The sequence below is a fragment of the mitochondrial genome of Neurospora crassa (genome assembly GCF_000182925.2).
Source record: "Neurospora crassa OR74A mitochondrion, complete genome".
NCBI classification, from domain to species: Eukaryota; Fungi; Ascomycota; class Sordariomycetes; order Sordariales; family Sordariaceae; genus Neurospora; species Neurospora crassa.
In genome coordinates this window covers 37,790-64,840 of record NC_026614.1, presented here as the reverse complement: position 1 = coordinate 64,840, position 27,051 = coordinate 37,790, and the positions used below count along the sequence as shown (strand labels likewise).

Sequence of the window (27,051 nt, the reverse complement as noted above, 5' to 3'; positions counted from 1 at the left end):
TATTGTTGTATAATTTTGTATTCGTTTTTTTTTGTTCTCATAGGCAAAATGAGCCCCTGCCCCGCTCATCTTAGTGATAACCCGCTCCGTATACTGTTATTTCCTGCTTTTTATTCCCTCTCCTAACAACATATGAGTCGGTTGTGATGTCGTTGTTAGGATACTTTTAGTAACTAGCACAATCAATTAAGAACTGTTACTATATCCCACCCACCCGATCATATATAATCTAAAGTGCTACCCTACGACTCATAAGGCTATGATTTTTTATAATACACCTTATTATCATTGACATAACCTGATGTCCTCATTTATATCATTATATGTTATATCATCCACTACTAATTATTTTTATATTTTTTTCCCGCCCCCCCCTGCAGTACTGCAGGCGGGGAAGGGGGTTTTGTTGTTTTTTTTTGTTTTTTTTAAAAGCTAAAGAACATAAGCTAAGAACGCTAATCCTACCCATCAGAAAACCCCACCCCACCCGCATGAGTCAACAAAAGTGTCCACATTTTGATAAAAAACACAGTTTTTTGGGCCCCCGCCCCCTTCCCCGCCCTGCAGTACTGCAGGGGGGAAGGGGCGGGGTCCCCCGAAATTTTGAGGTTTTTTACAAATGTGGACTTTCTAATCTGCATTTTTATAAATAACCACTAACCACCAATCAGTCTTCTAACAATTCTACAAAAACTTTTTTACATTCTCGCTACCCCTCCATATTTTTTTTTTTAAAAAATATGGAGGGGGAATAAAAACTATCGGGGGACCCCACGAATACTTCGTATTCGTGGGGGCCCTAAAATATTAACAGACATGTTAATTGTTTTTAACATTAATCTGCACTTTTATTAATCTTCTTAGAACTAATAACCATCCCTCCAGCTTCGGTTTTTTGTCTACTATAAGCCTGTATGAGATTCGAACTCATATACTAGTGTCCGTAGCACTATGCTCTACCAATTAAGACTAACAGACCTTTTTGCTTTGTATTAAGTGGCCCAACCTCGGCACTTAATTATGACTAAGATCCAATTATGACGTAAACAAATATCATAATAATTTAGCCTCGCTGAGGCGGAGCCTTACCCCTCCTCGCTACCCCCTCCTCCACCCCTCGGGCCTTGAGGGGCGTGCCTCCCTTCGGATACGTAAGAGGAGGGGGGGATTTAAATTTAAATATTCTTAGCCTCCGGATTCGAACCGTCCTACCTCTTAGCACTTATATAATATTTCTATTACACCCCCCCCTGCAGTACTGCAGGGCGGGGGAACGAAAAAGGCAAATCCCCCCTCCTCTTCCCCCTCCCCTTCCCCACCCCCCTGCAGTACTGCAGGGGGAAAGGAGGGGGTTGCGATTTAGACTCACGCCGATGCCTACTAAGCACAAATAGGCCCACTCTATCAGGTACCCATGCCTTGAGAGTTGGGTATTCGTCACATGGATTATAAATAACGTTGCGAGGATATCCGCCCAATACTCAAACTTTAATCCTACCCACACCTTACGATGTGAGGATAAATACTTTACCAAACTATTTAAGTAGGCAGCAGTTAGCACTTAGTACTTATAAGCAACAACAACTACAACAACAACAACAACACACCTGTGAGATACCTCACAGGTTGTAAACATACTGTTTTTTAATTTTAAAATAATAAAATATTTCTTACACTAATAAACCGTTGCATCCTTCATATTCTTATTTGATAATTAAAAATTCCCGAAGTTAAAAATAATTAAATATTTAATAATATTATTATTACTACTACCACACATACATTATAATATTTAAACATACTATTATTATTTTTACTGATACTTCGTTAACCTGACGTAATGTCATGGTCCCACACACCCGCATGTCTATAATTGTCACAGTTACCGTCCACCCCTCCGGGGTGGAATCCGGTTTTTTACCACATTTTTTCGTATCTAAAAAATGTGGACTTTTTTACACACAAAGCAAAGCAAACTAAACGAGCGCTTATACACCTCTAACAATTTTATCAAAAAATAGCTTACATTTACATTTAATTCACAGACGCCTTGCGGCTCTAATCTACTTAAAAATACGAATTGAACTGTTACTCAGTATATTATTGATCAGGGCGTTAAATATTTCTATCAGATAAAACTTATACTTAAAGAGGCATTTTAATCTTCATCGTTATTACGTTTCTTAAAGAAACGATCACTATCGAATGTACTTATTCGTTTCTTTACATACTCTATAAATCCTTCTGTTTCTTTTGTCCGAGGTACCGTTCTCGATATCGTTTTACGACATTTTAACTTGGGCCCCCGCCCCCGAAGCGGGGTCCCCCGAAATACTAGTTTTTGTAAGTTTTACTTTCTTTGCTTGGTCAGAGCCGCAAGGCGTCTAAAATCCACTCCCCCCCCCTTAAGGGGGGGGGGAGTGGAGTGGAATTATAAGTTTTAAACTCATTTTCAGGTATACCAAAACGTTCACTATCGGAGAAAGCTGCTTTAATGAATGCATCCACCCCGGAGGGGTGGTTTCTATAGTACTTTTATAACCTTTTCCACCCCCTACAGCGTACGCTCCTTTTACAAATACAGGCGTATTTACCGTTTCTTTTAGTATCCTTATTTTTCGGGGGACCCCGCCCCCTTCGGGGCGGGGGGCCCATAATCATTTATCGTACACCAAGGCACTGTATCATACATAGTACTACTTATAGATCATTGACTAACAACACGACGCTTATTGTCGTACTCTATACTAAAACTCTTATCACGATAACTAGGTAGCACATGACCCCCTTTTTCATAAATATCTATAGCTTTACGTAAACCATTTTCAATATACTCAAATCTTTTAATCCCATCAATACTTTAAATCCTTTTCCTAAACTCATAAACTAAGAATTCCCTCTCTAAATAACGGCCTTGAAACCCTGTCATTGCCTTTAATCCAACTTTCTCATCAAACCCCAATTGACCCCTGGTTTTTCAAGACAATATACCTTTACTTTCATTCTTTTTAACTTCCAAGGCACTGTCATTTGAACTTAGTACCGCTCCAGTGCATGTATCCACCCCGGAGGGGTGGTTTACGTCTAAGACGCCTTGCGGCTCCAACATCAAACAATCTTTATTCAATGAGTCATTTTCGGGGGACCCCGCCCCCTTCGGGGGCGGGCCCATTATTTTATCCTCAACCGAAAGGATTAACTTTTTTCGCTACCCCCTCCAGCTTCGCTGGAGGGGGGGAAGAACGCGGAAACACCCACACCAGGAATCAACAAATTATTATACCCACTCCTGCAGTACTGCAGGGGTGTAGAAGGGTAACCACCCCCGATATGATAAAAGTATATAAAATACTTTTATCATATTTATTTATTTTTTTTACGATAAAAGTATAAAAATGTATAATTTTACCTTTTTTAACGGGGGCCTAGCCCCCCCCTTGAAGGGTACCCCACCGATATGATAAAAGTATATAAAATACTTTTATCATATTTATTTAGAACTACAAATATCTTTAACCCAAATAAAGCACCCCTCTCCTCCTGCAGTACTGCAGGGGCGGGGGGGGGTGCTTTCCAGTTAATGGGCCCCGCCCCCGAAGGGGGCGGGGTCCCCCGAAAATTAAGGGAAACCTTTCACCCGCCCTGCAGTACTGCAGGGGGGAGAAAATATTTAAATACCACCTTTCCCCTGCAGTACTGCAGGGGCTAGTAATGGATGACTACCATAAACTGAACCTAGAACTTAAATCTTTATTCGATGAAATCGATCTATTAAAAGGGTCCCCACAACGAAGTTGTGGGGTCCCCCGATTTAAGTTCGTAGGTTTATACACATGCTCCGCTGCCGGCCCCTCCCCTTCACCACCCTGCAGTACTGCAGGGGGATTAGAGTTATACCCTTACTAGATATACATAAACTTATTAATTACCTAATCGGGGGCTAGCCCCCGGTTCAGTCTTGGTAACTCTTTAAAAGGTTTTTGGATTTAAGCAAGGTTCCTTCCGCTAGGCTACGCCAGACTTCAGGAACTTGCTTGTTATTTTAACCCTTCCCCGCCCTGCAGTACTGCAGGGGGGGGGGCGGGTAGCCTTTTAAACCTAATTAACCTATAAAAATAATAATAATTAAAAGCACCCCCCTTAAGGGGGGGGTGCTTTCCAGTTAATGGGCCCCCCGCCCCCGAAGGGGGCGGGGTCCCCCGAATATTGTTTATAATATAACCCACCACCTCCCGGATGTTCCACTCCACTCGCTCCCCCCCGCAAACCTGCGGGGGGGGGAGCGAGTGGAGTTAATTCCGTTCCACTCCACTCCCCCCCTTAAGGGGGGGGGGAGTGGAGTTAATTCCATAAGTCATCCTCTTCATATTAGAAACTTTTTATCGCTACCCCCTCGCTCCCCCCCCGCAAACCTGCGGGGAGGGGGGGAGAGATAACCACTAGATGGCTTCATACTCAAATACATAGGGCCCCACGAATACCCCACACACCTTCGTGTGTGGGCCGTATTCGTGGGGTCCCCCGAGTTCCTTTATTTAGCCAAAAACTATTTTATCGTCTTACTGTTCTTCTAATCAAGTAAGGAATTTTTCTAGAGATACTGACTCTATAACTATAGGCATAGAACTGTGTAATATACCACAGATTTCAGAGCATTGACCATAGAATACTCCTTCTCTGTTAATAAAAACAGATACTTGATTTAATCTCCCAGGATAAGCATCACATTTAACACCTAAAGATGGAACAGCGAAGCTATGTATCACATCACCTGCAGTGATGATAAATCTAACGTGTGTTAGTTCAGGAAGGATAACTCTATTATCCACCTCTAACATTCTTAGTGCTCCTTCTTCCAAATCGGATTCCGGTACTATATATGAATCAAATTCTATAAATTCATCATTTGAATCTAAGAAATCAGGATATTGGTAACTTCAATATCATTGGTGCCCCTCTGCTAAAACTGACATTGAAGGATCACTAACTTCATCCATTAAATATAGCAACTTAAATGAAGGGAAAGCAATTAATATTAATATTACTGCTGGAGTAATAGTTCATATTAATTCGATTAATGTACCGTGATTTAAATATTTATGTGAAATTGGTGATTTTGTACTGATATAATTTCTTATTATAGATAATAAGATTCATCCTACACCAAATAGTATTACCACCAGATAGTACATAATATTGTCATGTAATTCAACTAAACCTTCCATCTGAGGAGTAGCACTATCTTGAAAATAGATACCTCATGGGCTTGGAGCATCAAAATTCATAATTAAATTATTAAATAATAATCCCATAAAAAAAGAAATAGAATATTCTATATTGAATATTAAACCATAATAATAAATATATTATATCTTTTCATAAAATATAGAATTTAAATATAACATTAAACTGTATTGTATATTAAGGCTAGGCTAATTCTTATCCACTAACGAAGTATACCCTGTGCCTAATGGGTTTTTATAGCCTGCTGCTCATAAGGTTAGGCTACGCTAGCGTCCTTTGTTTTTTCGGGGGACCCCGCCCCCTTCGGGGCGGGGGCCCAAAAAAATGAATTACCTTCGCTCAGCTTCGCACACTTCGCTCACTTCGCTCAGCTTCGCTCAGCTTCGCTCAGCTTCCCTCCCAAAAAAGTACCACCCTCCTCCACTCGCGTACCCCCTCCTTTGCTCAAGGTCCCCATCACATTTAATTATGCCCCCCTGCAGTATTGCAGGGCGGGGGAAAGATGGGGGCCGCCAAGGGGGGGGTTGAGTGGAGGAGGGTGGTCGCGATATTATGGCTAGCTAAATTATTAAGGCTGCTTCCTGCCTGCCTAGACTTCGTAGGCAGGAAGTAGGAGGGGGCCCCCCACGAATACCCCACACACCTTCGTGTGTGGGCCGTATTCGTGGGGTCCCTCGAAGCTAGCTAGCTAGCTAAGCAGGAAGAGCAGCCATATTTTTTATTTAAGCAGCCATACATCATTTTATTCCTAATCTCTATCATTACTATGCAACATAAAGAAGTAAAAAAGCCATCATCAAAGCAAATAATCCTGTCGCTTCCGAGAAAGCAAAACCTAAAATTGCATATGCAAATAATTGACTTTTTAACGAAGGGTTTCTTGAAACCCCTATTATTAATGAGCCAAATACAACTCCAATACCTATACCAGCTCCGATTAAACCTGTGGTAGCTAGCCCTGTTCCTATTATTTTAGCTACTTGTATCATTATATATACAATGGTGGAATCAAAAATTAACTAGAATCTAGTAACCTCTTCAATTCCACCACCGCAAAGCAGCAAATACCACTGAGGCTCCCGACAACAGTGTATTTACTGCTGTTGCAGTATATCTAATGATAATCAAGTAGCCATTAGGCTATCCCTAATGGCTACAATAATCATACGATAGCTAGCCAGTATATAACTGGCTAGCTATCGTAATCTTTAGTACATTACATATAAAGATTACATTACAATACATTACATTACATTACATGTAATGTAACATTACATTACAGTTACATTACTGTACATTATATTACATTACAGTTACATTATATTAAGTTACATTACAGTTACATTACAAAATATTACATTACAGTTACATAACATTAAGTTACATTAAGTTACATTACATTACATTAAGTTAAGTTACATTAAGTTACATTTTATATTATCTATCAGATGATTACATTTGCAGTACATAGTGGATATAACATTACATTACATTACATTACATCATTACATAGCATAATGTATCATCCATCATTCCCCTTACGTGATACGTACCAAATTAAATCACACATTAACATTATTAATGTTACATGGTGAAATAAATATTCATATTTATTTCATATTATTAAAGATAATCATTAAGTACGATTAGGATTAATCCTAATCCTAATCCGCACAGCTTAGCTCCGCTCAGACTAATATAATTAAATTAGTCGTCTATATATGCTATTAAAAATTTGGTTTATCGGTTATTTTTTTTTTAGCTAAAGCTAGCATTTTTTTTTTTAGCCTCTGGCCACCTCTTTAATTTTTTTTAGCTTCCCCCCCCTGCAGTACTGCAGGGCGGGGGGACGGCTAAAAAAAAAAATAAGCGCAAGCTATCCAGAGGCACGCCCCCTTCTCGAGGCACGCCACCCATGGTGGTGGGAACTCAGGATTCGAACCTTCCTACCCCTTAGCACTTTTATAGTTTGGGCGTGCCTCCCAAACTACATCCTAGGAGAAGTTAAACCTATAGCGGGTCGATTCTGCATTTGCTACAACCACTCGGTAGAGTGGCATAAGTTCCTTCTCCGTCCACTTTTTCAGATGCGAACTTGCGTATCTCTGTTCATTTTAAGTACCGAACCCGTTTGCGAGTGGGCATTCCTCTCTCTATTTGCTATAAGAGACCTCGAATAGAGTAATCTTATCAAGTTACAACGAGACGTTTAACTATTTGATTGCATATGTGACTTTAACTTGATATTGGGGACCTTTAGTATCCTTCGGATACGTAAGAGGAGGGTGGACCGCTTTCAGGTGTCACCTAAAGCAGCGTAATTTTGTTAAAGGACTGCACAGGACTGTTCTAATGTAGATCCAATGCGTCTTTAATGTATCCGCTAGTTAAAACTACAAAAACTTGAGCTTGGATGAAGGCAATTCCTAACTCTAATCCTGAGAAAGCTATAATAAAAGCTAAAGGTATTAAACCTAAAAAGAAGAAGATAATACCGCTTGTCATTATATTGTAAGTAAATCCTGCTAAAATATGTAACAACATATGACCTGATAAGATGTTAGCTGCTAATCTTAATCCTAAAGATATATTTCTTGCTAAATAAGAAATGAATTCAATTAAAACTAACAGAGGAAGAAGGGCTAAAGGACAACCTGCTGGAACTAATAGAGAGAAAAATTCTAATCCATGTTTTTGGAAACCTAAAATAGTTGCTCCTAAAACTATAGTGAAACTAAGAGCAAATGTCACTACAAAATGGCTTGTACTTGCGAAACTATAAGGACAGCAGAGTAAGTCTTATAGACTTACCGTGGTGGACTATATCTTAATTACTTAATTGTTATTGTAAAACAGTGTTAAGTAATTTTTCACTTGTAGTCTCTGAGGATCTTACTCATAACATGGCTTGTTATTTTTATTTCCTGCTGATTATTCATTGTTTCATCCTTTAAGATTTTTACCATTATTTGGTACCTAAAGGCATTAGAAGTTCCCAGCACATAGTGAAATTTATTGTATTTTATTGTTATTTATTTTTGATATTACCAATTATCTAAACTTTTATCTATTCTTCTTTTATTATTCTTTTGCTATTCATATTACTTTGAATTAGCTTTATTGTATCTAATCCTTCATCAGTTAAATGAGTTTTAGATTCTATTAGTTTGGCTATCTTTACAAAATCTAAGAAATCTTCCTGTTTAACTCCCAATAATGGGTACTCTTTTAAGAAAGGTATTAGCTTATTATTTATATCTGAAAATATTGTTATTAAGTATTGACCTTCATTACGTGTTGGTGATTTGTAATATCTACCCATATTTAGATAAATAGCTATATCCTTCAATAACTCTTCATCTTTAATATGCTGAGTTAGTGAAAATCTTAACCAAACATTTCGCCACCCCCCCCTTCGGGGGGGGGAATTTTGAGTTATAACTTGGAAACATCCTTCACCTTCTATAAATCCTCTAATTCAGTTTAAGCTTTTAACCTTAACATCTGAAGTATTGTATATTACTGAAGGTCTCACTGCTGCTTTTACAGTAGGGAAACTTTCTTTAAATTTGTCAGATAGACCTCAATTTAATGTAGCTTTTATTCCTACTAATTTTAATAAACCTTCTAAAGATAAATGTTCTTTATTTTTTATTAAAGCTATAGCTTGTTTAAATAGTAGATAATCTGCTCTCTTTTGTGTTATTAAAGGATAACTATCAAAATGATCTGTGATTATTTGTAAATTTTTTAAAGAACTTACACGATATTGTATAGAATCAATACCATGTTTATAAATCTTTCCTACTTTAAAGGTTCTTTGAATAGCTTCTAATAGTGAAATATCCTTCTTATGAAGAGATATACTAAATATAGGTTTAACTTGTCAACCATTTAAGCGTCTATCATCTTTAAACAGTGAAAGAGAGAAACAGCCTTCCCCATCCACAAATCCTGTAATATAATCAGGGTTAAGATAGAAGGTATTTTTATTGTTAAAGCTATACCTAGGGCTATCCTTAGATATGTTCATTTGTGTATTTACTTGAGAGTTTGAATTAAGAGAAGAATATGATAGTCTTTGAAATATTGGTTTATGTATACCTAATATTCCAAATATGCTTGAAATAAATAATGATAAAATACAAAGGCTCCTGTTAACCATTCCTATAAGATTGTTTATTAAAATAAAAATAAATAAAGTATAAATAAATGGAAAGTATATTTGACCATTTCTAGGATTTATTTGACTTGTTACTATACTATGAATAGTAGCATATAAAGATTCTTGACTTATAGATCAACTATTGCTAACTAATCTATTATAATTTATACTTAAAAGATTTATAACCAAGAAAAAGAAAGCTCCTATTGTTAAATAAAAACCAATATTAGTTATAGAAATGTGTAAATTTCCTAAAGCATCTATACTTAATAAATCTCTTATTTCAAATTGATTTAATGGGCTAAGGACTTCTGTCGATATATTATTAAAGCTTAAAGTACTCATAAATAATGTACTTTAAGCTTGAATGATAGGACCTTTAAATATCCATGGTTATTTAATATTAAACATTAAATATTAAATATTAAATTTTAAATAGCCTTACTTAACACATATTACCCACCCTCTTCTTCAAGGTCTTCCTCCTTAACCAAGCTAAAAAAAAATAAAAAAAATTAAGCCAAGGGGAGCTGTATTATTTTCTCTACCTCAAAAATAGTACCCGACAAATACCCCACAAATACCCCACACACCTTCGTGTGTGGGCCGTATTCGTCGGGTCTCCCCCCGAGCCTTCATCAGTTTTTTTTGGTAGTCTCCTACCCCTCTTCGGAGGCTCTTTCCAAAAAAATTAGCTTAGCCTCCTTACTCTTCGGGTTCCCCTTCAGGAGGCTAAGCGAATTTTTTTTTTTTTAGTCCTATTCCGAAGGAGCCTTAAAATTAAAACCTTAAAATATTTTTAAGGTTTTAATTTTTTAACCTTTTAGACTGTAGTAGCCCAGTTTACTAATTTGTTTTTAGCTTTAGCTTCACGCTGGCGCTTATTTTTTTTTTTTAGCTTTTCCCGCCCCACAGTTCAGCACGGGGGAAGCTAAAAAAAAATAAGACATATTATTTTTTTTAGCTTTTCCCGCCCCACAGTTAAGCACGGGGGAAGCTAAAAAAAATAAGACATATTATTTTTTTTAGCTTTTCCCGCCCCACAGTTCAGCACGGGGGAAGCTAAAAAAAATAAGACAAATTATTTTTTTGATATATCAGAAAGTTTTGATATAAAAGTACGAGATAAGAATAAACGAACAAATCTAGGTAAAATATATTTAGATAAAATATAAACCATAAGAGTTATTATTACAAAAGTAAAAGTTATTTCATTAACAAAATAAAATGGAACTAATTGAGGCATTTTTTTACTAATTAATCATAATATTGTAATACTACCAAGCATTGACGTTAATTTAATAACGAAAGGTTATAATGAATTCTTAGCCTCGGCTCCCCTCGCTGCTTCACTACTAGGGCCCCACGAATACCCCACACACCTTCGTGTGTGGGCCGTATTCGTGGGGTCCGGGGTGGATTCCACTCGTAGAGTGGAAACACCTTTTAAAGAATACCTTAATTTTATCCTTTTTTCTTCCTCCTCCTGCCGAAGGAGTCCTGCCTGCCTTCGGAGGAAGCATAATGTTGAAGTGAATCTTCTAATAGAAGTAGAGACTAGTTTCTATTATATTTAGTAAAAGGATATATTATGATTTGCGAGGCGTCTGAAAAGTAGAGCCGCCAGGCGTCTCATTACTTCTCAACCCCCGGCCAGGAGCGGTGCACCAAATAGGAAAGGTAAGGCGGTCTAGCCTTTTGGTATCTTTAATGAAACCCGCTAATGGAAAGTAATTAAAGAATCGTAAAGGCTTACTACCTCATACAATGGAAGCGGAGTGGAAGTTGTATGGGAGAAGATACGTGAATCCAGTTGGGCTCCACGGGATCATCGATCCCTATACCAGGGACGTAGGGTAACGGCCTACGCCTCGGGAGTTGGATGGGTAGATCGGGGCAGTGGATCATGCAGAATTCCGTATCCCAAGGAACGCATAGAATGAGGGCCCGCCAAACTCGACACAAAAGCCAAATCGAGATATTGGGTGTAAATATTTATATTATGATTAATTTTTATTTGCCCAGATATCACATTAAAATTGCAGCACGATTATTTTCAACGAATGGAAATGGAAATAGTGATCAAAATCAAGAAATTTTTTCATCTGATAAAAGTAATGATTTTAAATATTTGAAAGATTTCAAGAAGGATCACAAGGATTTTAAATGAGTTGCTAATGCTGATCCTCAACATTTGAGTTTAAGTAAGATTGGTGAGGGGGGGTCGAGTGGAAAGTAGAGTATTATCCGGACCTAATACTCGAAGTCTCAATTTCATATACAATTTCTACATCGATCTTCAACATCAAATGTATAAATTGCAACTTATATGATCCTTTGGTTCCCTTCTAATTCCTCGAACTAAATCGGGGGACCCCACAACTTCGTTGTGGGGACCCTATCGTTCTGTGGCACCATGACTCCGATAATACATAGGTCAACCCCTTCGAGTTCTCATTAACTTCAACTCAAAATCTGAAGATCCTAAAAAAGACAAGGGGTTTAATAAAATAGACGCCTTGCGGCTCTAGTAAGTGTTACCGACACTTACAGGAAAAATATGAAATTAAAATTAGTTATTGTCCGGTATAATAACTTTAACCATAATTAATCCTCCTTTGTCTATTTTATCAAACGTTCTTTTATAAAAATCCACAGACCTCAAATCTATCTTCCAGAGCCGTCTCCGGGTATTGACTTACATATTATTGGTGATAACCACATTACTGTTCTAATATTGAAAGGAGCCTTCAAAGGCTTCTGTTCACTAATTTTACAGCGACCCGAGGAATAGGGGTCGCTAATTAGTGTTGAGGAGGTTTAACAAGTAATATACTCATAAAACTCCTTCTACCCCCCTCCTTTGCTTAATTGCAAAGGAGGGGGTTGCGAAGTACAGAAGTCTTTAAGACTAGAAATCCTTGCAACAAAGAACTAAGATCGGATTTCTTCCATGAGAATCCAGCTAACTGCTAATTTTACCTTTCCTAAAATCTCAATAAGTTCCACCCCTCCGGGGTGGCTTATCTTAAAATAGAGGCTACGAACAAAATTGAGTTGATAACCAAGGACTTCCACTTATTAGTGGATATCAGGGAAAGGTGTTGGGGGAAGGGGGCTGGTGAGATAAACATCAGGAGAATCTTTGACACCTCTTTTCAACCGATAATACCCAATGGAGTGGGCCAAAGCCTGGTTCATATTACCTAGAGAAATCGAAATTTCTCCTAGATATTGAATACCCTCGTCAATAGTAGGAAAAATACGACCATCCGGGGTCAAGGCACCAGCGCACCTGCGCTAGCTTATCAGCGACAAGTGATTATAGGTGAAAATAGGTACTAGGATAACATCAATGATACTTATCTCCTGGGAGGCATTAAGGTATTTACGTTAGGAAAATTTTTTCCTCTATTCCATAAGGCTACCCTACAGATTAAAATCTGTAGGGTAGCTGGGGTTTACTATTCCCTCGATGTATGGCTTTACGGTCCGTCCTCTTTGCTGACTGCTCTACCTTCCTCAGCAGTAAACTACTGAGGAAGATAGGGACCAACGCTCTAAGCGGTCATGGCAATCCAACTTTATTAAAAGCTTTCACTCGCTACCCCCTCCAGCTTCGCTGGAGGGGGGGCCGAGTGGAATCGCCATCTTAATGTTCTTACAGATTAAACTATTTTAATCTCCCTGTAATTTCACTCCTCCCAAAATATAAATGCTTGTGTGGACTCCACACTTTGTGTGGAAACACTTAAAGCTAATAAAATAAAACCTAGATGAGAGATTGTACTATATGCAAGCAATCTTTTAATTCTAAACTGTGTTAAACCTACAACAGTTCCTATTATTACTAGATGAGAGATTGTACTATATGCAAGCAATCTTTTAATTCTAAACTGTGTTAAACCTACAACAGTTCCTATTATTATTTGCTGCATGAGGGGGGTATAATTGTAGTTGTTTATTCCTTGGAGGTGGTTGTTTGAGTTTATATAAGAAATTAGCTAATCCTTGATCAGATAAAAATCCACTAGAATTCTCTTAATTCTTCTAAAAATCAACCCCCCTCGGAGTGGTGGAATCTTAAGAAATTAATATGAATATTCTAAAAAATGTCTAAAGAATCGCTTTGCCTTTTTACATAGCAGGGATTGTTAGTTATATCAAGTAGTTATTACACTCCTGCAGTGCTGCAGGAGTGGTTGTATATAAATAAATAAATAAGTAAGTAAGTTAGATTCCTCCATCCCCCTGCAGTACTGCAGTGGAGTGGAGGGATATAATAAGGTAGTTTCAATGTTCTTCCCCCCCTCCAGCGAAGCTGGAGGGGGTAGCGAAAAAAGTTAAAAAAGTTAATGTTTTTAACCACTTATTACACCACTCCCCTGCAGTACTGCAGGGGGCAGGTTTGCGGGGGGGTGCGGAGAGTGAGTTCGTCACCCACTAACAAATTACATAGGGCCCGGCCCCGAAGGGGGCCGGGGTCCCCCGATTCGACATAGTGTGTGGCTGGGTCCCCACCCCAGTCATACACTATGAACATACAACGCCCGACTCCAAGACGAACGAACTCGACCTGACTCCAGGCAACGCGTGGAATGATGATGATGATGATTCGGAAGGATCAGTCATCAGCCAGACAAGAGGCTGGACTTTTTGATGTTAGCACAGCGACATGCTGTGACAACAAGCAGTTGTTTGTTATAATTAACAAACTTAACGTCCTATGTGAAGCGAATACTCCTAACACTGTCCCGAATGCTACACTGTGTGCTGCAAAATGAGCCCCGCTCATCTTAGTGATACCGACCCCATACTTGTATTTCCTTTGGTGAAATCTTTTCAATTACAATCAATGGATTGGATTGTAAGGAATTAATTTCACATGTGTAACACTACTTAGAACTTATTAAGGACACTGCAAAGAATAAAACCAAATTTGGTGCTATACTCTCTCTCTGAGGGATAGGTTATTTTTATAGGGTCTGTAATAACCTACCCCTAGAGGTTTGCGCAGAGAGCTTATTTGCCTTAGTATACTTAGCGAAGGCTATACAAATAAATTAATTCAAAAAACTACATTAGTCCTTTATAAAATATTCATGAATTGTTCGAATGCATCTAAAAAGTCAGTGGTTATTGTTCTAAATTCATCTATATCAATATTTCTTAGAGCAATACCTTCCTCTGGGAGACGAGCTAGGATTTCATTTAAGTTTCTACGTATATCATTAGCATAATCAAAAATATTTCTAACTCGATCTAATTCCCTAGCAGCTATCTCCCCGCCCTGTCCTTCTACTAATGATGTAGTTCTATCCACCAAGTCAGTAGCGGTAGACACCGTCTCATTAACTTCATTTAAAGCATTTACTACTTCGTCATTGAGGGGCTGACCGTCTATATGAACCGTTCGATCAGATATATGACCTCTACGATGTATTTCCATTAAAATGACTAGCAGGGCAGCAGTAGCGATGGATGCTGAACCAATACCTACAACAATAGGAGGTAAAATAGCCACGAAATCTGCAGTACTAAATTCGCTATAATCACGCATTAAGAAAGCTAAAATTTCATTAGATTGAATACGAGCTACCGTTATTATTACCGCTTTTTGTAAAGTTATGTCCATGTTTTAAAAGAAATTTAATATAATATTGTAATACTACCAAGCATTGACGTTAATTTAATAACGAAAGGTTATGGTGATTGTTATAATTAGTAGGGTTATAATTAGTAGGGTTAATTGGGATAGGTGTAGTTAATAGCCAGGTACCGGAGATCGGTTAAGCGTCACCCACCCCGTCAGGTCCAAAACAAAGGGATAAAATCCTTCACCATCGGTGCAGGATTTTAGCCCCACCTCTTTTTGCTTATGGGCCCCGCCCCCCGAAGGGGGGGCGGGGTCCCCCGAATAATAAGTTTGACCTTATTTTATTGAATAATCTCTATAAGGGAGATATAAATAGACGCCTTGCGGCTTTCATCAAAATATAAACTCCCCTATCGCACGTCTCCTATCCTTTCGGCTATTCGACGTGCGAATTATTTTTAAGGCGGGCCCTCACGATTCGAACGTTTCTAGACTTTTGTTTTCACTACTAATTATTTTTGACCGAGAATCGATTCCACCCCGGAGGGGTGGATGTACCCTTTCCCCCGCCCTGCAGTACTGCAGGGGGGGGGAGGGAAATTATATTATTTATTGCATTCATGAATGCTTCCACTCGCTACCCCCTCCAGCTTCGCTGGAGGGGGGGCCGAGTGGAAAGTCATTACCTGATTGCTACCGAATTAGCCAAGGCAAAATTTACAGCCGTAACTGTAAATTAAACTAGATACATTGTAATGAAGACCATCTAATATAATAGATGGATAAATACCTAAGAATACTACTAATACTCCTAAAAAAATTAGTGCATAGAATTCTCTTTTAGTTAAATCGATAATACTATTTTCGAAGAATTTCGAAAAGCTTCCTCCAAAAGCTACCCTGTTAAATAAGAAAATACTATACGCAGCGGAAAATACAATTGAAGAACTAGCCAGCAGACCTAATAGGGGTAATCTTTCAAATACTCCATATAATGACATAAATTCACCTACAAAATTTAATGTAAGGGGTACTCCACAATTAGCCAAGGAGAAGATAAAGAAAAGCAGAGAAAGTAAAGGTGCCATTTGAGCAATTCCTTTGTAATAATGAATTAAGCGAGTTCCGGAACGATCATATAACACACCTCCTACAATAAAGAATAAAGCGGGGCTTGTAAAGCCATGTGCTAAACCTAAGAGTATACCACCTTCAATTCCTTGGATTGTATTACTAAATACTCCTATTAGATATACTGCAGCATGAGACACTGAACTGTATGCAATCAATTCTTTTATATCTGTAGTTCTTAATGTACTAAAACTAGCATATATTATAGTAATTACACCTATGACAAATATTATATAAGTATAATTTAAGGAAGCTTTAGGCAATAAAGGTAAAATTAATCTAAATATTCCATATAAACTTAATTTTAAAACGATACCTGCTAGTACTATACTACCACCTAAAGGTGATTCTACGTGAGCTTTCAATAACCAATTATTTAAAAAAATAGTTGGAGTTTTAACAGCAAAAGCTATAAATATACCACAGAATAAAAATATTTGAATAGTATAATCAAAGTTACTTTTTAATAATGCGTCAAAATAAGTTGTTCCCATTATTGAAGACATAGTTAAAATAGACAGTAATAAAAATAAGGATCCCAATACGTTCACATAATAAATGTGTTATCTTTAATTTAGGGGTTACTTTAATTCATACCGGCTAACCGGCAGCCTATTATATTATATAATTACTAGCTATCATTAGCTAATTTGCACGGTTTCGATTCATATTTGATTTGATAGATTGGATTTCAATTAGACCTTCTTCAGTTAAATGAGATTTATTCTTCATTAAAAGAACTACTTTTTTAAAATCTGAATAATCTAAAGCTCTTACACCTTTAATAGGATGATTGTCAAAAAGTGGGATGAATTTTTTCAGAATATCTTCGTATTTAGTTACAACATAATATGCAGCAGATTGCTTTAAACATAACTCTACTCTACCGCATCCAAGAGTAGATACTAACGTTTGGATTAATTCGACATCTCTACTATTTTGAACAATTTGAAATTTTAATACCACAGATTTTCCTGATTTAGTATAAGAAGAATTACGGATAGAGATAAAAAAACACCCATCACCACTAGTTAAACCTGCTATATAATTAAAGTTTTTAATCTTTTTTTTCTCGCTGAGCACAGGTAAAGGTCTAGCTACTGGTGTAATATTAGGAAAAACTAATTGCAATTCATCTGATAAACCTAAATTAATAGAAGCTTTTAAAGAAAGAATCTTTTTAAATCCTTCTTTAGTTATATGTTCTTTATTTTTAATTAATGCAACTGCTTCTTTAAAAAGTTTATAATCAGATCATTTTTGACTAATCAATGGATATGCATCAAAATGAGATATAATGACATCTAAATCTTTTATTGACCTAACCAGATATTGTAATGTAGTTTCCCCATGTTTAATAATTATACCTACACCAAAATAATTTCTAATTTGACATAGTAAATCATAATCTTTGCTATGTAAACTAATTTTAAATATCGCTGTTACTTGATAACCCATTCTATATTTTTCACTTTTTGTTAACCCTATCATAAAACACCCCTCAGCATCTATAAATCCTGTTACAAATCAAGGATCCACTCTTTGAGTGGACTTCTGGGAGTGTATGAATCTATTATGCGTAATTATAATATAATCTCCTGGCACCTTCACTCGATTTGAAGGTGCCGGACCCCTAGGACAATAATGAATTTTTCTCCCTAAAACTGGTTTCCCAGCGACTAGAGTACACCTTATGAGCTCCATTCTTCGCAAACCCCCTACTTGTAGGGGGGGAGTGGAACTCAAAGAACCGTCTACTCGTTGCTCTTTTACACCCTTAGCAGCTGCTTTTTTACATTGAGCTTTAAAAGGATGATTTAGATCCGCGATCACCCATATATCTACTACTAAAAGTAGCTTTTCATGTATGAAAACTAGTGATTTTACCATACCCTGAGGCATTAATCAGGCCAGTTGTAAAGTTTCCTTAACAACCTTGGTTACTAGAGCTTTAGGGCTTACCCGGTGTTTGGCTCTTTTACACTTAAGGATAAATGTATATAAAAAAATATAAAAACTAGCTCTTACTTTATTACTTGATCCAAATAAACCGATTAATATAAATAATGGAGGCAATATACTTTCAAAAAATATATAAAATAATAGTATATCTAAGACTAAAAAGACTGCTAATAACAAAGTTTCCAATAATAACATTATGATTAAGTATGATTTTACATTGTTTGTTATCGAATTTCAATTCGACATTAAAGCTATAGGTATTATTATTGTAGTTAATAAAACAAAATATATTGAAATACCATCCACACCTAAATATATATCATAAAAACTCAAATCATAGTGTTCTTGTATAAATTGAAATTGGTTATTACTAAAATCAAATAGTATATATACTAATAATGATACCATTAAATTCAATATAGAAATTATAAATGCAACTACTTTAGGGGCAGTTTCGTTTTGTATGAACATATCATCACTATCTGTCAATACAACTTGTGATCAAGATCCATCTTTCAACATACAAGAATTTGCTCCTTCTGTTATAACCACTTTTTTAAAAGGATAAGGCATATAATAAAAAGGATATTGATACATTTTAGAATAAAACTGTGTAGATCATATAATAAATATTCCTATAATAGGAATTATTAATAAAGCAAATAAAAACATTAAGAATTCTTTCTTCATTATTTACTAATAGCACACGAAAAGACTACACCATTAACTATGAATTAACCGGTGGAACTAATATTTTTTCAATAATATCTATGCTGGCAGGTATTATTATTATTTTTTATTAAGAACGCCATTACCCTTCATGATTAAAAAAGGTTTAAATTTCATGGCAAAATGTAAAAACTTTCTAAAATACAAGGCACTAAGATTATTAACGCAAAGATTATAGGTAATAAAACTGTTCAACAAAAACCCATTAATTGATCATAACGTATTCTAGGGAAAGATGCTCTCCCTAATATAAAAATAAATATCATTATAGAGCTTTTTAATCCTATAATTCATCCATATAGCCATCCTTCTAATATGGATTTATAATTGTTAAAGAAATCTTCTGTATAAGATCTTTCAGAAACCATTCAATTAATTTCAAATATAAATAAATTGGAATATACAAAATCAAGAATATTAAAGACATCTTTAAGATTTATAAATAAATAACCTCCTAGAAACAAAATACTTGTAAGTATACACATTAAAACTATACTACCATACTCGGCTAAGAAAAAGAATACAAAGACTACTGCTGCATGTTCTGTCATAAAACCACTAACTAATTCTGATTCCAAAAAATAAAACAACCATATCTAATCTTGTATAGGTTTAAACCGATAAGTTTTATTATATACAAGACCCGAATTTAAATACTTACCTACTGTAACCTTAGAAATACCTAAATATTTAGCTAGCTCTACATTATTACTAAACTTTAAAATTAAATTGTCCTCTAAATCATAAATACCTACACCTAAAGGATATTTATTCTTTTTTTCACTCATAGACGCCTTAGTAGCTTCACTATGTTTTTTACCAAACATAGGATTTAATTCACCTGGTTTACTAATTAAACCTAGTGCTTCTTCAGTATGAGTTTTACCAAACATAGGATGATTATTTTTATCCTTATAATAATCAACCATCTTTAATCTTGCTTCTTCTGTATGTTTATAACCTAAAGAGCTTGTAGCTATAGCTTTAAAATTGTAAAGATTATCAAAATTAAATCTGTTAATATAACTAGTCTCTAGATCAGTTAAAGCTTTATGACTTATAATTTTGCTTTCGTATGTGAAATATTCATATATACAAAATATAAATTTATCTAAGCCATACTTAGTAAATGCTTTTTGTAAAGCAATATTAGACTTCTTATTTTCCAAATGTTCATTAAGTCTTAAATAAAAATCCTTGGCACTTCCGATATATTGATTATTATTGACTGTATTAATAAAAGAATAAATACCTCCTTTGTCTTTTAATAATATTCTAGAAGATTTAATAGAGTCTTTATTATTTAGATTATTAATAGTAAAAATAGGAACAGGAGGTAAATCAGATGATTGTGAATCTGATTTTGAAGTAGAATAATATCTATAACTAGCTATTGTACAAACTTTTAATCTAGATATAGTATTAAAATAACCTGTATGAACTAAATAGTTCGCACCTAAGGTAGTAACGGTAGAGTTCATATTTATATATGATTTCATTTTTTTTATCATTTTGTATTTACATACAAATTTGGACTATACCTTATCTAATAGAGCCGCAAGGCGTCTATTAAATGATCACGTCTAGTCTCTGAAGGTTTTAACATTATATGTTAACTTCCTTGCTGATTGTCCTAGCCTCAAAGGAGTTTCCAGCAATTTGTGATCTTTAATGAGACCAAATCATATTAGTAGCCTCAGCTAAATCAAAGGGGGCACGATTAGTTTCCGCAATCGATCCAATAAAAAATATAATAAATATAGGCAATAAAGGTAATACAAATAAAACAGCCCTTTGAGATTCAGTATTCACACCAAGATTAAAACTTCCAGTTAACATAATAACTAAAAGTATCGCAGAACTTAAGACTAACTCATAACTAATTAATTGGGCTGCACTTCTTAATGACCCTAAAAAAGCATATTTACTATTAGCACTTCATCCAGCTAAAAGTATTCCGTAGGTCGCTAGAGAAGAAACAGCCAACATATATAATATACCTAAATTCACATCCTGAATAACCAATGACGGTCCATAAGGTATTACTGCGTAACCTAAAAGAGAAAAAATTAATGTAATAACAGGACCTAAAAAGAATAATGTCATATTAGCTTGTGTAAGTGCTACATATTCTTTTAGTAAAAGTTTCAAAGCATCAGCAAATGCTTGCAAAAGTCCTAGGTAACCTACGGCATTCGGACCCAATCTTCTTTGCATACTTGCCATAGTTTTTCTTTCCGCTACTGTCACATAAGCTACTGCTAATAAAGAGGGAACTAATACCAAAAGAACTTCTAAAATCGAGATTATTGTTAGGGAATAAAACATAAAAAAAAAAAATTAGATTAAATGATGAAGAAGCAGAAGAAGAAGATCGAGATGAAGAATCGACCCCCCTCCGGGGTTGATTCAAGGCCCCACGGGCCCTCGAATCTTTTAATAATTGGAATTGATTTATTATTAAGCAATCTAGGCCAAAAAATTGAATTGTGTGTGCCAAAATATAAAATATTAAAACTTTAAAATTTAAAGTAGTATTCGTAAAGAATCATTGACTTTACTATCTAATGATTAATCACTTAATTCTCATTTTAGATTCGAACTAAAATCGGAATATTAGAAGTATCCTGCTCTTCCTTTGAGCTAATGAGAAATGTATAATACTCTTATCCCTAATCCCCCCCCTTATCCCCCTCCCCCGCCCTGCAGTACTGCAGGGGGGAAGGGGATTAAAGGGGATTAAAGGGGGGATACGAGGGGGGAAGAGTTTATACCCGTAGTAGTATATGTTTACATACTAGGTTGATTAAGCTTAAAATTTAAGCTACCCGTATATTCCATTTCTCCTACGAAGTAAGGCATAAAAAAACCAAGCCTTACTTAAGTCTAGCCCTATATTAAAAAATAAGCTTTCTTAAGTCGGGTATATAGACTAAATATTTAAGGTGAGGGGCGCAAGCTTACCCCATATAGATTGTGTTCATATTACTACGTTTCTAGGTTTTCCATACGTTCCTAGTGTCTCCTGGCTGGGCAGGGGCTACTGTTCTTTCCTCTTGTTTCCTAACTCTCCAGTCCTCTAAATGTCTACTAAATAATTTGAAATTTTATTGCGGCTGGTTAGGGAGGGATGGGATGGGATGGGATTGGATTTGATTTAATGCGGCTAGGTTATTTTACCCCCGCCCTGCAGTACTGCAGGGGGGAAGGAAGGAATTTTTTTTTCGATCTAATTTTTAGTTTTAGCCTGATTAAATGCATTTAGAAAGTATTTCTTTAATTTCATTTCTTGGTCATTGAAATCTCTACAAGAAGTTGGAAATTCTTGGTGGAGGAAATCTTTAAGTTCTTTACATTTATACTCACGCTGGATATTTTTCTGTATAATAGATTCCGCTAATTTAAAGTTTTTCATTTGACTATGTTGAACTTTATTTTGAAGCTCGAGATATTTTTTCATATCACCTTTAAAATTATAAGCAGTATTTTGCTGACTATTTCTGTCAAATGTATTTTTATGTTTTTGACCTTCTGTCATAAGTAAATTCTTGGATTCCTCGAGTTTATCTAGGATCTCCTTTAAATTTTTATGGCTTTCCGGATCCATAAACTGACCTAAAGATTTATAAATCGTAGATCTATATCTATTGTTTTCCTGTAGAGCGAATTCACGAAGTTTTAGCATCGAAATGATTTTGTTTCCATTCTCCTGATCAGCAAAATCAAGAGATCCTGGAAGATCATCTTCCAACTTAGTGGCTAGTTCTCTAACTACTGCAGTCGTCTGCAATTGAGAAGTTTCTATTCCCAAAAACTCAGCCAAAGCAGCTTTAACCTTAGGTGCTTGACTTCCCGTAATAGGAGCTAAGTTTTTTGGAGCTGACTTAGTTTGACTTCCCTTAGCAGCATCTAAGTTTTCTGCAGCTGACTTAGGTGTTTGACTTGCCTTAATAGCAGCAGCATCTAAGTTTTCTGCAGCTGACTTAGGTGTTTGACTTGCCTTAATAGCATCTAAGTTTTCGGCAGCTAATTTTTTGGCAGCTTTGGCAGCTTTTTTTACAGCTGACTTACTTTTACTTTTACTTCCCTTAGCAGCATCTAAGTTTTCTGCAGCTGACTTAGGTGTTTGACTTGCCTTAATAGCAGCAGCATCTAAGTTTTCTGCAGCTGACTTAGGTGTTTGACTTGCCTTAATAGCATCTAAGTTTTCTGCAGCTGACTTAGTTTGACTTGCCTTAGTAGCATCTAAGTTTTCCACTCCTTCAGTGGAAGACCTTGTTCATAAACCTTCTACTCAGTCTGGTTTATCTCGTATTCAACGCCTACGCACCATTGAGCGTGTTCTTGTTTTACGATAACCTCGGGATCTAGGACCTTGATCTGTTTGTGTTGTTTCATCCTCTGAATCTGTTTCTGGTGCTAATCGGTCTTGATTAGGACCTGAGCTTGCACCTGAATTTCCTTTTGCAGATGGAGGTGAATCTGAACCTCCTGATGCACCTGAGTCTGAACCTTTTTTATATAAAGTTAAAGGTCCACGTGGAGATGGTGTTTTTTTTTCACAAGACTCACCACCTACACCCGCAGGTAATTCAAAATCACTATAATATAGTTCTCCAAAAATTCTAGCTAAACTACCAAATAGGTACATCAAGGTTCAAAGATGAAGATCTAAAAATATTGAAGAAGCTTTAGGAGCTTCTACTCCTAAATTGGACGCTTCTACTCCTAAATTGGACTCTACTCAAATCATATTAAATAATCTTAAGCCAAAAAAAGGGAAATTTTTTACCAAATTTTGAGTAAAAAATACCAGAGTTCATATCTCCTGATCATAACAAATATATATACCTTTAACTATTAACATAGTAGGTAGAGCAAAAAAAATAAATATTTTAAACTTCTTAATCATATTCATTCAGATGGCTTTAGATATTTCAGTAATACGAGATTTAGAAGGTCAGTTCCAAATAGATGCTTGTAAATTTGAGGTCACAAAAAGGTGAGGTTTTGGTGGTGTTAAAGTTAGTTTATGAGTTAAAAATTGGATGAAAGTTAAAAGTTCAAGAAAATTAATTTTGCCTCCCACTGATTTCTTTTTGTTCCCCATATGATGATAATCTAAAAAATGATAAAAAAAATGATGAAGATTGTAATGGAAGACTCACGAATGAATGAGGTTTAGGTGGGCTACTTATAGATCATTCTAAACTAGGATAACTTCTATTTAAAAGAGCACGTAAACTATCAGTATAGAATTGTGGGATTGATCATGGATATCTACCTGCGTATTCTCCTTGAACTAGTTGTATATACACAATATATAAGAATAATCAAGAAGCTACTACACTTACGATTGACCCAAAACTACTTATTAAATTTCAACCTGAAAATGCGTCAGGGTAATCACTTATTCTTCTTGGCATACCTTGTAAACCTAAGAAATGTTGAGGGAAGAATGTTAAATTAACCCCTATGAATAAAAGTCAGAATTGAGCTTTAGATAACACCATATTATAATTTAAACCTAATATTTTAGGTACTCAGTGATATCATCCGCTAAACATTGCAAATACAGCACCCATACTTAATACATAGTGAAAATGAGCAACTACGTAATAAGTATCGTGGAATGCTATATCTAAAGATGCATTCGCTAAAACAACTCCACTTAATCCCCCAATTGTGAACATAAATACAAAACCTAAAGCAAATAACATAGAAGGAGTTAATCTAATAGAACCTCCATAACATGTAGCTAATCATGAGAATATTTTAATTCCTGTAGGAACTGCAATAATTAATGTAGCTGCTGTGAAATACGCTCTTGTATCCACGTCTAAACCAACTGTATACATATGATGACTTCAAACAATAAATCCTAATATTCCAATAGACATCATGGCGTAGACCATACCAATATAACCGAATACTGATTTATTAGAATAAGCTGATATTGTTGTACTTATTATACCAAAACCAGGTATAATTAAAATGTAAACCTCAGGATGCCCGAAGAATCAGAAAAGATGTTGGAATAAAATAGGATCACCACCACCAGCTGTTTCAAAGAATGATGTATTAAAATTTCTATCTGTTAATAGCATAGTAATTGCACCGGCCAACACGGGGAGAGATAGTAATAATAATACAGCTGTAATAACTACAGCTCATCCAAATAAAGCTAATTTGTGCAATCTAATTCCTGGTGTTCTCATATTTACTATTGTAGTTATGAAATTAATAGACCCTAATAAGGAACTAACTCCTGATAAATGTAGGGCAAAGATAGCCAAATCTACACTAGGTCCACTATGACTTTGTACACCTGATAAAGGAGGATAAATTGTTCATCCTGTACCTGCTCCACCTTCTATACATGCAGAGAATACTAATAATAGTAAACTTGGTGGTAACAGTCAGAAACTAATATTATTAAGTCTTGGGAATGCCATGTCAGGACCCCCTACTAATAATGGTAACAAGAAATTACCAAATCCACCTATTAATGCTGGCATAACCATAAAGAAAATCATTAAGATCGCATGTGCAGTTATTATAGCATTGTATAATTGATTATCTGCAATGTACTGCACCCCAGGTCCGCTTAACTCCATTCTTATTAAAACAGAAAATGCTGTTCCAAGTAACCCAGAAAATAGCGCAAAGATTAGATAAAGAACTCCTATATCTTTAGCATTCGTTGATAAAAATCATCTTTCAGTTCAAATCGAAATTGACGACATTAACCCGACACTTCTTTTACTTGAATTTAAAGAGAGCCCAAACTCCTCACTATTTAATTGATTAAATAATATAATGGTTTTTATTATAATGGTTACGTATCTTATAAATAAAAATAAAATAAGATTACAACATCTTATTGATTATACAATCAATGCTAACCAGGATATTCTGTAAACCGACCAACAGAATATCCCCGGTAACGTAATTCTGGATCACCTACGTAGGTGATTGACTGACTTACTAAAAAACACACTAGCCTTTCAATGTTTTGTGGACTTTCTTTTTTTTTTTTTTTTTAAAAAAAAAAAAAAAAAAAAAAAAGGCGGAATCACGGCTAAATCAGTATTAGAACCAACGAAGTGCCTTGCTATATTAAGTCAGCTATCCAATATTCCATTAGCCTCATGTAGTAAATTAACTTTTCTCGCTACCCTTATCCACATATCCCCCCGTCCCCCCGCCCTGCAGTACTGCAGGGGGGGGAAGGGGGATTGTGAAGAGTGGATGAGCGCCTTTGGAGGAGCGCACAAGTTATTATTATAATTCATTTTGCTCCCACTTCTAAACCCCCGCAAGCTTGCGGGGGGTTTGTTAGGAGAGCCTCCGCTACGCGAGAAAATGAAGACTTATCTTATTATTTAACCAAAATATTAAAAATATTTTGGGAGGCAATTATTTTTTAGCTTCCCCCCCTGCAGTACTGCAGGGCGGGGGGACGGCTAAAAAAATTAAGCGAAGCTCGCCTCCAAAATATGTAGGTAGTGTATATAAAAAAAAAAAGAAATATTTCTTTACCGGTTTATTTCTTCATAATACATATTTTGTTAAGGCGGGCGAAGCTTGCCTCAGAATCACTCCGCCTTTTCTACAACATCAGTTAAGATACTACTTAGTATCTTATATTCCTTTGTAGCCTACAAGAGAAGATTTAGTTTGTATATTTTAGGGGCTAGCGAAGCTCGCCTCCAAACTAAACTAAACCTAAATTTATTTTACATACAAATAATAAATCGAGCCGCGAGGCGTCTTTTTATCATATATTTTTAAAAACAAAAACAAATATATGTTTTAGTGCTTAAATATTATTATTATGTACTACCCCCATATTATTTAAGCCCTAAATACAGATAATTACTCCCCTTATAGAATTATTTTTTTTTTTTCATTAAGATAGTTAGTAAATTTATTAAATTTGCGGGCAGCTTGCTTCATTTTTTTTTGGGCTGGCGCTTATTTTTTTTAGCTTCCCCCCCCTGCAGTACTGCAGGGCGGGGGGACGGCTAAAAAAAATTAAGCTAGCCTCAAAAAAATTGGCTATAGGCTAACCCTAAAGGATTACGTAGGAATCGAACCTAATCCTTAAGATTTGCAGTCAAAGGGTAAACCATTTACATCGTAATCCTGATCCCTTGCTAAGATCAAATAATTATTTACGGCCTCCTCCGTTTCCCTCCACCCCCCCCCTGCAGTACTGCAG

General features: G+C 35.9%; 13 protein-coding genes and 3 non-coding genes across 16 annotated transcripts; all 16 read right to left on the bottom strand. All coding sequences in view use genetic code 4, as the record gives it.

Annotated features, from left to right (window-relative positions):
* Positions 1–906: 906 nt before the first annotated feature.
* On the bottom strand, positions 907–979 carry NCU16228. The gene has a single exon. It is a non-coding gene; the product is annotated as a tRNA-Arg (tRNA).
* Positions 980–4,559: 3,580 nt separating this feature from the next.
* Positions 4,560–5,312, bottom strand: NCU16028 (cytochrome c oxidase subunit 2). Its single transcript has one exon. It carries the CDS (start codon positions 5,310–5,312, stop codon positions 4,560–4,562), a length of 753 nt encoding a protein of 250 aa, YP_009126729.1.
* Positions 5,313–6,008: 696 nt separating this feature from the next.
* NCU16027 (ATPase subunit 9) lies at positions 6,009–6,233 on the bottom strand. Its single transcript has one exon. The coding sequence runs from the start codon at positions 6,231–6,233 to the stop codon at positions 6,009–6,011; it is 225 nt and encodes a 74-aa protein (YP_009126728.1).
* Positions 6,234–7,593: 1,360 nt separating this feature from the next.
* On the bottom strand, positions 7,594–9,754 carry NCU16025 (ATPase subunit 6). Its single transcript has 2 exons — positions 9,405–9,754; positions 7,594–8,029 (listed from the first exon to the last, which is right to left on the bottom strand). Exons 1-2 carry the CDS (start codon positions 9,752–9,754, stop codon positions 7,594–7,596), a joined length of 786 nt encoding a protein of 261 aa, YP_009126726.1.
* Positions 8,312–9,754, bottom strand: NCU16026 (laglidadg endonuclease). The gene has a single exon. The coding sequence runs from the start codon at positions 9,752–9,754 to the stop codon at positions 8,312–8,314; it is 1,443 nt and encodes a 480-aa protein (YP_009126727.1).
* A 736-nt stretch (positions 9,755–10,490) lies between these two features.
* On the bottom strand, positions 10,491–10,655 carry NCU16024 (ATPase subunit 8). The gene has a single exon. It carries the CDS (start codon positions 10,653–10,655, stop codon positions 10,491–10,493), a length of 165 nt encoding a protein of 54 aa, YP_009126725.1.
* Positions 10,656–13,781: 3,126 nt separating this feature from the next.
* On the bottom strand, positions 13,782–14,204 carry NCU16023 (hypothetical protein). Its single transcript has one exon. The coding sequence runs from the start codon at positions 14,202–14,204 to the stop codon at positions 13,782–13,784; it is 423 nt and encodes a 140-aa protein (YP_009126724.1).
* A 294-nt stretch (positions 14,205–14,498) lies between these two features.
* On the bottom strand, positions 14,499–15,044 carry NCU16022 (hypothetical protein). Its single transcript has one exon. The coding sequence runs from the start codon at positions 15,042–15,044 to the stop codon at positions 14,499–14,501; it is 546 nt and encodes a 181-aa protein (YP_009126723.1).
* A 662-nt stretch (positions 15,045–15,706) lies between these two features.
* NCU16020 (NADH dehydrogenase subunit 4) lies at positions 15,707–18,788 on the bottom strand. The gene is made up of 2 exons: positions 18,131–18,788; positions 15,707–16,680 (listed from the first exon to the last, which is right to left on the bottom strand). The coding sequence occupies exons 1-2, from the start codon at positions 18,786–18,788 to the stop codon at positions 15,707–15,709; spliced, it is 1,632 nt and encodes a 543-aa protein (YP_009126721.1).
* Positions 16,782–18,788, bottom strand: NCU16021 (laglidadg endonuclease). The gene has a single exon. It carries the CDS (start codon positions 18,786–18,788, stop codon positions 16,782–16,784), a length of 2,007 nt encoding a protein of 668 aa, YP_009126722.1.
* A 134-nt stretch (positions 18,789–18,922) lies between these two features.
* NCU16018 (NADH dehydrogenase subunit 1) lies at positions 18,923–21,155 on the bottom strand. Its single transcript has 2 exons — positions 20,516–21,155; positions 18,923–19,395 (listed from the first exon to the last, which is right to left on the bottom strand). The coding sequence occupies exons 1-2, from the start codon at positions 21,153–21,155 to the stop codon at positions 18,923–18,925; spliced, it is 1,113 nt and encodes a 370-aa protein (YP_009126719.1).
* Positions 19,424–20,338, bottom strand: NCU16019 (group I intron endonuclease). Its single transcript has one exon. The coding sequence runs from the start codon at positions 20,336–20,338 to the stop codon at positions 19,424–19,426; it is 915 nt and encodes a 304-aa protein (YP_009126720.1).
* A 254-nt stretch (positions 21,156–21,409) lies between the features above and the next one.
* NCU16227 lies at positions 21,410–21,480 on the bottom strand. Its single transcript has one exon. It is a non-coding gene; the product is annotated as a tRNA-Arg (tRNA).
* A 576-nt stretch (positions 21,481–22,056) lies between these two features.
* On the bottom strand, positions 22,057–23,937 carry NCU16017 (hypothetical protein). Its single transcript has one exon. The coding sequence runs from the start codon at positions 23,935–23,937 to the stop codon at positions 22,057–22,059; it is 1,881 nt and encodes a 626-aa protein (YP_009126718.1).
* Positions 23,900–25,573, bottom strand: NCU16016 (cytochrome c oxidase subunit 1). The gene has a single exon. It carries the CDS (start codon positions 25,571–25,573, stop codon positions 23,900–23,902), a length of 1,674 nt encoding a protein of 557 aa, YP_009126717.1.
* A 1,332-nt stretch (positions 25,574–26,905) lies between these two features.
* On the bottom strand, positions 26,906–26,976 carry NCU16226. Its single transcript has one exon. It is a non-coding gene; the product is annotated as a tRNA-Cys (tRNA).
* Between the last annotated feature and the right edge of the window lie 75 nt (positions 26,977–27,051).